General features: G+C 47.1%; 1 protein-coding gene across 1 annotated transcript in view; it reads right to left on the bottom strand.

Annotated features, from left to right (window-relative positions):
* NUP205 (nucleoporin 205) overlaps positions 1–10,049 on the bottom strand; it is an 839,084-nt gene that overhangs the window by 619,001 nt on the left and 210,034 nt on the right. Inside the window, exons 11-12 of the mRNA XM_085651995.1 lie at positions 7,876–8,026; positions 6,292–6,497 (exon numbers count right to left, since the gene is read on the bottom strand). Coding sequence (XP_085508121.1) covers positions 6,292–6,497; positions 7,876–8,026 — 357 coding nt within the window. The remainder of the gene's footprint in view (positions 1–6,291; positions 6,498–7,875; positions 8,027–10,049) is intronic.

Here is a 10,049-nt window from a genome sequence, read left to right as displayed (position 1 = left end):
AGGAGCCTCTGGATTGAGGCTGCAGACGTCATGGAATCCAGGAGGAGTCAGCCAATGCTGGACTGGAGGCCAGGATCGCTGGGGAGACTCCACTAAGACTCGGGCAGGGGCGTTGGTGCAGAGTGGGCAGGAGTCGCGGTTCTAGCTGGATACGGAGTCCTGTTGTTTCGTTTCTTCCGGACAGGGCTGCTGTCCTCGAGAGATTTGGTCTTTAAGAGCAAGCAGACTTCCTCGGGTTTCTGGAAGAAGCAGGTCACAGGACAGGCGTTGTCTTCTTGGCAGAGTCTTTAAAGCTGGAGACAGGCTGGTAGGGCTGGTGCCAAGTCAGTGGTTATTTTCTGGCTTTGCTTCACGGAGGCTTTTTTCCTTCTTTGTAGGTTGCAAAAATCTGATTTCTAGGTCTAGGGAGCCCTCTAAATATTACATTTAAGGGGTGTTTTAGGGGAGTAGTAGGTAGGGCCAATAGGCATCTTACCTGGAGTGACTACACCCACTATTATGCCACCCTTCTGTGGAGGGGACTGAAAACGGCACTTAAATTCGCCACCTCCACCTGAGGGGTGGAGTTGGCAAAGGTGGGCATACCTCCTAGCCTTTCTGATTATTCTAGCCCAAAGTGGGGGTTTAAACTAGGGGCTGTCATCTGCTGCTAGCTGGGGGTTACATGTCAAAGCTAACAGGCCCATCTTGGGTGAGGAGGTGTGACACTTCTGCCCATGATGCGCATTGTTTCTGGTCCCCGAGAGCAGAGGCTCTCCACCCAGGGGTCCAGAAACCTGTCTGTGTGGTAGGTTGCCTACAGCCAGTCAGTGCCTACACCAGGGTCGGTAGGTTTTAAGGGAGCACCTCTGACGTGCCCTCTGATTACAAGTTACAATAAATCCCACACTGGTAACAGTCTGGGCTTATTGTGAGGAGTAGTTTGGTACCACAAACTCCTGTGTTCAGTGAAGCCATCATAGTACTGTTTAACTAATTGGTGACTTTCCAGTCCATGTACTCTGTATGACTGGGGGGAGGGGATATAAGCGGAGAGCGGGCAGATGAATAATGCCTGAGGGGAGAGGAGGTCAAGGTGCAAAGTACTTATAAGTAGCTGCTTAAACATCCACTCATTAAAATAATGCTTTGGGTCTCCAGACTTTTCCTATTTCATTTTTAGTCTACTGGTTTTCTCGCAACATATGTCAACAATTCTGACTTTCCAGTGTACATGTACAGTGAACTGTACATGTGCGCTGCTGGTCTACTGTCCATGCATGCTCTGTTGGTTTGCAATATTTTTTCTATACATACATTCTTAGTCATAAAAACTAAACAGTCACGTTTTGCCTACTATCACCAAAACAAGTGAAAGGTTTTTCAGAGGTGACAGAAGGTGGTTCTGACACTATGGGCCACCCGTATTTTTTGCTTTTTGAGCACCTAATTGTGAGCTTTTAATGTGGGGGAGCCTCGTAAGTTGGAACTCACCCACAGTGAACTCAGGATGAAATCGACTGCATGGGGATTTTACTGGTGTCCCCCTGGCTTGACCAGACCACTGCACAGCAGCTGGAGTAAGGGACACCGGGCTGGTTACATGCAGACACATGTAGGGGCTGCGCAGGGGAGATTCCTAGCGGGCGCAGCCAAGGAGCAGGTGCAAATAGACTGGTGTGGCAGGACTTATGCAGAATAGGGTGGTGACATGGAATAGGCTGTATACAGTGGTAAGAAACATGCCAGGGAAAGTCAGTGTGCTTTACAGTGTGTATTCCATTATTCTTTTATGGGGGTAGGGAGCACATGTGCTAGTTTTACTTTCCTAAGGCCTACAGATTCCAGATACGCACTAAAGTCCACTGTAACGGATGTGAGAAGAAGTATTCTCCAGAGTCCAAAGTCATATTTGTACTGCTTTTGGGTCATCCAGAAATGTCACATTTCTCGGCGTCAGCCATAACCAGGGCCTGGCTGAGGGCTGACCTCAGCAGGATGGATTGATAACCTTCCTTTCACAAGCTAAGGCCTTCTCTCCACAAAGAGAAGATGGGTGGGGCTAGAGGCTCATCCATCAGCAGCTATCACTGGGTGCCAGGCACCAGGCTGAACCAAGGAGGGAAGACAGCGAGGTGGGAAGGGGCTTTTTCAGAGACCATGTGGCCAGAGACCCTGGACGACGCCATTTTGAACAAACCCAGAGGCTGGGCAGGAAGGAGGGAGCAGGGGCAGTGAAGTGATGTGTCGCTGTTTGATAGGACAACCAGAGACTTCCTGCCATCCCCCTACTCAACTTTTAAAAAGTGCTTGCACAGGAGGAGAAGCTCTCTCTGGGGTGTGGTCTGCTGAGGCAGAAGGTGCTGGAGCTTGGCGCCATGGGCAGTTGGAAGGAGGAACCCCCTGACTATCCCAGGATCCTGAACAGCACCAGAAGAAGAGACCAGGACCAGTGTGCAGAAGCAGGGGCCTCTGCGCAGGGGGCCTCTGCGCAGGTAGAAGAGAGGCTCAGGAGGAGAGCCAGGCTAAAGGCTGGCACAGGGAGCCAGTGAAGACAGCTCTCTGCTGAATCCCCCCTCTCAAAAACCCAGAGGGCGAAGGAGAGTGCTCCCAGTGGCTGGGGAACGCCACCAGGAGCAAGAAGAGGCCAAGAACATGAAGATCGGACCACTGGGGGCCGAGATACGCTCCCCAGAAGGTAGGCGATCTTTGACCTCTGGAGGGACCGACGACGAAGCGCGTGCGGCTCCGCCGCCAGTCCATGATGTGCCCCCAGGGTGGGTCAGGTCCCGGGGGCAGCACCAAAGAGAAGTAAAGTAAAGCCATCGCGCACCCCGTGAAGGTACCCCCACAGGGTGCCAGGAGCCCACCCTGGCCCCCACCGAACATTAAGCCGGGGAGCGCTGTCGCGCTCCCCGTGAAGGTGTGTAGGGGGAGGGAACCGGGATCCCAACTGCGGGTCCCGTGTGCAGAGGAGGGGTGCGGGGAGCGCCGTCGCACGGGACCCCATCCTCGGGCCCCGAAGCAAAGCCAGGGAGCGCCATCGCGCTCCCCGTGAAGCTGGGCCAACGGGGGGCCAGGAGCGCACCCTGGCCCCCGAAGAGAAGGTGGAAGTCGGGGGCGCCGCCCCCCTCTCCCCCTGTGAAAACAGGTGCCCAGGGGCCCGGGACCCCATCCCCGGACCCCGAAGAAGAGGATGTGCCCGTCGGAGAGGGGGGGGGGTGCGTGACCCCATCTCTGGGCCCCCAAAGCTGTGAGAGGCAGAGGGGGAGTGCTCCTGCACTCCCCCGAGGCCAGCGGGAGCCACACAGACAAGAACTGCAGGGCCGGCTTCAGCGGCAGCATGCGAGGCAGATGGGGGAAACCAACGGCAGAGCACCTCGGGCCCCTGAAAATAAGTGGATCGGCCGGGGGTGGGCTCCCCGAGCTGAACACTCACCTGGGGTCCGGCCCCCGACCAAGACCGGCAGAAGCAGCGTGAGGCTGCCAGCGGCATCGCGGCTCTCCCCAGCACAGCGGGAGAGCCGCTAATATAATATTCATAGAAAGGAGCATGAAGCGTCCCATAATGCCTTGCAAGGCATGGGGAAATCATAATTTTTGGTGCCTGGTGGCCCCCAGAGGAGGGGGGGGGTCACCCTCATTTGTGAAAAAGGTGCTGGGGAGCGGATGTAGAAGCGCAGTCTCCCCCAAGCACGAAGAGAAGTCCCTCCCTAAGTCACAGGGTGACTTGAAAATAATGCCCCCTCAAGGGCTCAGCCAGCATTTAACACCTTCTGGGCTGGAACTTTTGTTCTACAGCTGAGGGTGTATTGAGACGTGCATCAAGGAGTGAAGAACTGAGGTGGGGATGTCTGGAGAAGGGCATTCCCTGGAGGTGAAGCGGTGCAATTGTACCAGAAATGCTTTTATTAACGTTATTTCTTTTAGAGGGACTGAAGGTCACATGTGTAATGTGAAGTACCTGTGTAAGGTGATGTCATAAGCAAAGTGGGGTTATGTTGCAAGACATTCCTGCTAGGGTGTCTGGCTGTATATGCGTAATCCTGTGATTTCATCTGTGATGCCTTTAGGGGCTGTAATTGCAATGCATTCTAATGATCCACAAATGTGATGAGTACTGTCATTCTAAAGTGATGCTTAAACATGTATTCTTGCTGCTGCGCTTAGGTGAAGAACCCAGACTGCTAGCCCTTAAGATGTAGAGGTGTATACTTTATGGTCCGTAGGAAATGCTCAGTCAGGGTTGTGGGTCACCAAGGCAGGGTTACCTATTTTAAATGCTCGTTGAGATAATGGGGTGGGTCGCCACTGGGATGGTGCCAGTGCGCACGGCCCTCGCTCCTGGTTATGCTCAACTACCTGCATTGGGGGCAAGATGATGTGCATACATGGGAGGGGTGGAGATGTTATGCAATGTCACAAAGTAATTCCAACAGCTTATGTAGATTTGTAAATTGGTGCATAGTATTGAGTAGTGTGTGTGTTTAATAAATGTACTCTTACTTTTATAAAGCAAAGTACAGACTGGACAATCAATTATTGAGTGTTACTTCTGCGCACCTGCAAATGGCGATTACTAGACCACACCACCTCCCTTGAGTAAGCCTCAGACTGCTCTCCAACGCTACCCTCTGAGAGTCAGGTGCTACAATTGGGTGTTTGGTTCCCAGTGAAGGACAAATGTAGTCATGTTATTTGTACAGGCGTCACAGATACTGCCTTGTTATGTGCATAGAAATTCCTATGCGAAAAACAAGTCAGTACATACTTATATCTTCTAAAGCACATGGCAGATCAATGCCAAGTCTGGTATGCTTTTACATGTTCCACAGAAAATGTTACACTCCAAAGTAAGGTACATATGTGTAAAAGGGGACAGGGCAGAGTTATTAAGGATTTAAAATTCAAATTTTCTATGAAGGAAGGCGTCATCCTCATCTACTTTGTCAATGGATTGGCAGGCAATTTAGTGGTAGGTCCATGGTAACGGTGGTTATTTTAGTTTCATACAACTCCCAGACAAGTTTGATAAAATTATATTGATGATTGTTCTTGGTGGACAGGCAGCCAATGAGGGGAGCATGGTATAGATGGGTGCCAAGTTCTAATATGTTGGTTGACAATAGGTCAGTTGATCCCTCAGGCATGTTTGGCAGCAAATAGTGTGAACAAGCTGACCAAATCTGATCCCTACATTGAAGGAACTACATTGGTCCCTCCAGTTAGCCAGCATGATCATCAAGAGCAGCTTCATCACCTACAAAGCTATGAGAAACTATACCTCGGCCTACCTGGCCCAGAACCTAACCACCTAGGTAGAACATTTATTAGATGTATATACGGGAAACATGTCTGGGATTGTATGTAAAGGCTAAGGGTGGAATAGCAGACAGTTACGTACAACCAAACTGAATGGAAGTTATCCAGTAGAGCATAGACCACAACTCCTGATTCCTCAAGATCTTCAGCAAAAAAGTTTCCTATTGTTACGTGAACATTGCTCTTCAATGCCACTGGCAATTCTTAATGCATGGCAGTAAAGACAGCCTTACTATCGGCTACATGGCCAAAGTTTCCCTGTCATTGCTATCAGTAATTATTCTGTCCATGGTCCAGCCTGAACCCAGAATAGAAGACATTGATAAACTAGCTAGGTTACAGAAAGTCCAGCATTTGTCCCATGACAACAGAGTCCAGCAGCTCACCAGAATACATCAAGGTTAGAAATTATCAGGTTAACTTGAGCACAATTTTATTTTGTAAACAAACACGGTTACTGCTTCATTCCATGGTCCAAAGATACCTATCCTGAAATAGACAGGGCATTAAAATGCTGTCAGAGTACAAAAATTCCTGTTTTTGACATCAGTTTCAGGATCATCTACCTACAAGCATCATTGCGGGGGAACGGATTAGTAAAACAGTGTTTTCTACAGCCGAAGGTCCACATTTGGCAGGGAAGGGCTTTGAGGGATCCAAGCAAAGGTACTTCTTATCTCACTGAATAAGCAGTAATATCACAATTAAGCTGCAATAAGGAAAATATACAGAGGGGTTGAATAGGTACTGCCGGCTTTAGCGTAGGACAAGACATAAAATGAGATGAAGAATAGACCACGTGAGGGTCAACTGGTCAATCAGTGACAGATCTGGCATTGCAAAAAAATCTGATCTTTATTTAATACGTTAGCAGACAAATGCAGACCACACAAGCTAAGCCACTATGTGCAACAGTCACACCACACACAAGTAGTAAAAGTCAAAATAATTACAGCTTCACTATTAAAAGCTTCGAATGGAGTTACTCACCCAGTTAATGATGGTGGTAGTGAGTTGCAAAAATGCCATCAGTCCATCCTGCTCCCTCTGGGTAATCCCACGAAGAGGTAGGTGACGCTGGTGCATTACATCAGTGCTTGGCATATCCCTGCGCAAATGCTCATGGTACAACATAAGTGAGTGAAAAAAGTGCTCCCAGGACACTGGATTTCCACCAGTAGCTTGCATGTTCTCAACTAGAAAAGAAAGAACAAAATAAACCTTTGGGTATTATTTTATTATCCACGTCAGGTAATGTCACTCTAAACCGGATTGAGTTTGGTACTGCCCATTTTACTCACATTAAATTTACCATGAAAAGGTTCTGTTTGAGCCAAAACATGAGTATGCCATTAGGTATCTCAAATTGTACTTGACTATTGGGCTACTAACATGAGCATAAAATAGCACCACTCATTTGTCTACCTACCTGACGAATGTGTTGGGCTATAAAATAAATAAAGAATTTAGCAGACGTTTTCGGTGTAGAATCTTATTGAGATCTTGTTGATTATTTCACAGACAGATACTTTGACTAAACAACGTTTTTTAGCAGGTGCTGTATCACCCGAATGCCAGATCTTGAATCCCCTTTGAGCATAGCCACTGCTTGGATTCCTAGAACTCTTGTGCTCCTGGCTGTTTCATTGCTCTTTAGCTCCAACTCTCTGTAGCTGTGTTCTCTTCCACTGAATACCCTTGGTTCAATATATCAGTTGTCCTCCTCTACTCATTGACTAGTCATGGCCTAGGCTTCATGGGCGCCTCACCCAACAGGACTTTGGTACCAATCGTTCCTACCATAAAGACTATGTACGACTGGTCTAGAATAATCCTCTTTCCAATCCTATGATCCCTATAACTCCTCTGATATGCTAATCTGACAGCAACAATCCACTTCCTCAAACTCTCAGTTCCACCAGGATTAAAGAATGGTCTCTCCCCTCAACCAAGAGTCTGCCCATGGTTCATCTCCTGCCTCCTGCGAAGGACTTCCGTTCCTTGTGTGTTTTTAAGTCTCCAACAACTGCTTCTTTTTCATGCCCTCTATTTACACACCTTCTGCAGGACCTGCCCCTCAGCAGCATATCTTTCATGCAGTTTCTATGGTGCCGGTACCATGTCCAGGCTCTCCCAGCACTGGTGCCACTCGCTACTGGTCCCTCAAGCGCTTTTTCAACTTCACTATCAAAGTCATCACTTTGGCAATGCGGCTCCAGTGCAGGAAGTACATTTTAAAGCTCTTATGTCACAGAGCTTTGCAAGGTTAGATATTTCTCAGTCACAGTTTTGGACAGCTTCCCAATCACATTCAGACTTACCCAACTCCTCAACATAGTATGCCCAGAAATAACCACCCTAATCTGCACACAATGCTTACACTGTACATGTTTAATAGCAGCACTGACCACCTGGACCTTTTTACATTCCTTATCTGAATAAAAGCATGGATTCTACTTTGAGAAGCTGGGAGAAAGATTAACAGTTGTAGTAGTCTGTATTTAGCTACCTGTATTATGACGTGCCTAGCAATGAAATGTATTGCTGAAGGCCAATCTCTGCTTTTGTCCTTACCGTGACTACTTCCATTGACTTTCAGCAAGCTGAAGCAGTAATGGGCACACTGGGGTCCACTGGCTAGGCCACGAAGCATCTTTAAATATGGAATGTAGAGATTATGGGGCAGCATATCCCCCATCTGTCGGACAAACTTGGACAAAACAACCTGTTGCAAAAATAAAAAAAGGGTGAAGAAATACATGAGAACATAAAGCATCAATATGAGTTCTAGAAGTCTCATTGTAATACACTACTTATTTATACAGTTTAAGGAAAGCAAAAATATACAATACAAGTGCACTAGTTTCATGTAGTTTATAAAGAAAGGCTCTTGCTATTGGTTTATAGAATGCTGCACAGCACACGGAACTTAGCTTTTGAATTGAGGATTAAAAAAGTGAAGTGAATTCTGTGAGAAACAGTGTTTATATACATGCCAAATCCCGGGAGCTTATCACACAGCAACAAATTTGAATAATAGATCGCATCAATAACAATGGTGCCACTCTCCATCGTCTATACAGGTCAATGTCTCATGAATGGGTGGGTGGGTGTGTCTTGGCATATCATTAACTTTTTACCTGAAAACCATACATTTCATATCCAGTTATAGGACGTCCACATTTGTCTTTTTTAATTATAAAAACAAATGGACAGTGGAATCCCAAATTTTACAAACTGCAATAAGCAAGCACTGCCCATGTTCAAGGAGGTTATATGTTCTAAATGCTACTCATTTTTTGTTATCTAAACCTATATATATATATATATATATATATATATATATATATATATATATATTACCTACTGGCGGTCGCCAGTAGGTAGTTATAGTTAGGACCACGTTTCCATAGGAAATCCGCAACATTCTATTTTGAATAACTTTGGCGCCGGTCGACGAATCCTCGTGAATTTTTCAAAATAGGTGGGGCGCTACGCTCCGCTCCTACCCTGAAAGTCTCGGGGGGATTCGTCAAGCGGGGGCTGAGATAAAAGGGGCGTCCCAAAACGCGTTTTTCCCATGCATTTTTCCATAGGACCTTTAGACAGGGCTACAGCCCGAACGGCTGAACAGAATTACTAGAAATTTGGCAGAGAGGTAGTCCTCAGGTCAAGGAAGTGCCTTTTGTAGGTTTGGTGTAAATCTGTTCAGTAGATTCTGAGAAAATAGCCTTTAAATCAATATATATATCTGAGCCAGCTTACGGTGCGCTTACGGTACGCTTACCGTACGCGTACGGTGGCGTGCGCGAGCGCGATTCTGATTGGCTCTTAGATCTAAGTAAACATTCGAATCGGCCGAAACCAGGAAGCGGCGGCCGCCATTTTCTCTCTCGCACTGAGAGTGATTTTTAAAATATAAAGCCCAAAAACATGTAAAGGGGCTGTTTAGACAGCTCCCACACACATAGCCATGTTGAGGGAGTCCCCAAAGATCCCCCAAGGCCAAAAACGTAATTTTTATTTTTTTGGTAATTTTGCCGATTACGCTTACCGTACGCGTACGGTAAAAAATTTTATAAAAAAAAAAAATTATCCACACTCTCTCCACCCCGTGTGCAATTGGTGCCCGAAGTGCACCAATTGTGCATGGCTTATTACACATGAGATAAACTAAAATATTTAAAAAAAAATAATTAAAAAAAAATTATCCACACTCTCTCCACCCCGTGTGCAAATGGTGCCCGAAGGGCACCATTTGTGCATGGATTATAAAATATACGAAAAATTAAAATATTACCTTTCAAAACGAAGTGCATCATATGTCCTCCATGTGCGCACGGTGCGCGAAGCGCATCGTGCGTACATGGCCCATCTAGCGTAACGTGGGCACGCGGTGCGCGTAGCGCACCGCGTGCCCACCGTGCGTGCACGGCACTAACTGCGTAAAGTGGGCGCGCGGTGCGCGAAGCGCACTGCGTGCTCACTGTGCGCGCACGGTGCGCGAAGCGCACCGTGCGCGCACGGAACGAAATGCATTAAGTGGGCGCGCACGCCACGAATGGCGTAAAGTAACTTAGCATTTAAAAAACCGTACAAATTCACTGAAAAAACCATAGGTTTCACACACGTTATAGTTAGGAATTAGCATTTAAAAAACCTTGCAAATTCACTGAAAAAACCATAGGTTTCACACATGTTATAGTTAGCGGAAATTTTACTGATAAAAAACCAATGAAATTCCCCCG

The sequence above is a fragment of the Triturus cristatus genome, chromosome 4_1 (assembly GCF_964204655.1).
Source record: "Triturus cristatus chromosome 4_1, aTriCri1.1, whole genome shotgun sequence".
NCBI classification, from domain to species: domain Eukaryota; kingdom Metazoa; phylum Chordata; class Amphibia; order Caudata; family Salamandridae; genus Triturus; species Triturus cristatus.
This window is presented reverse-complemented; position numbering and strand designations above follow the sequence as displayed.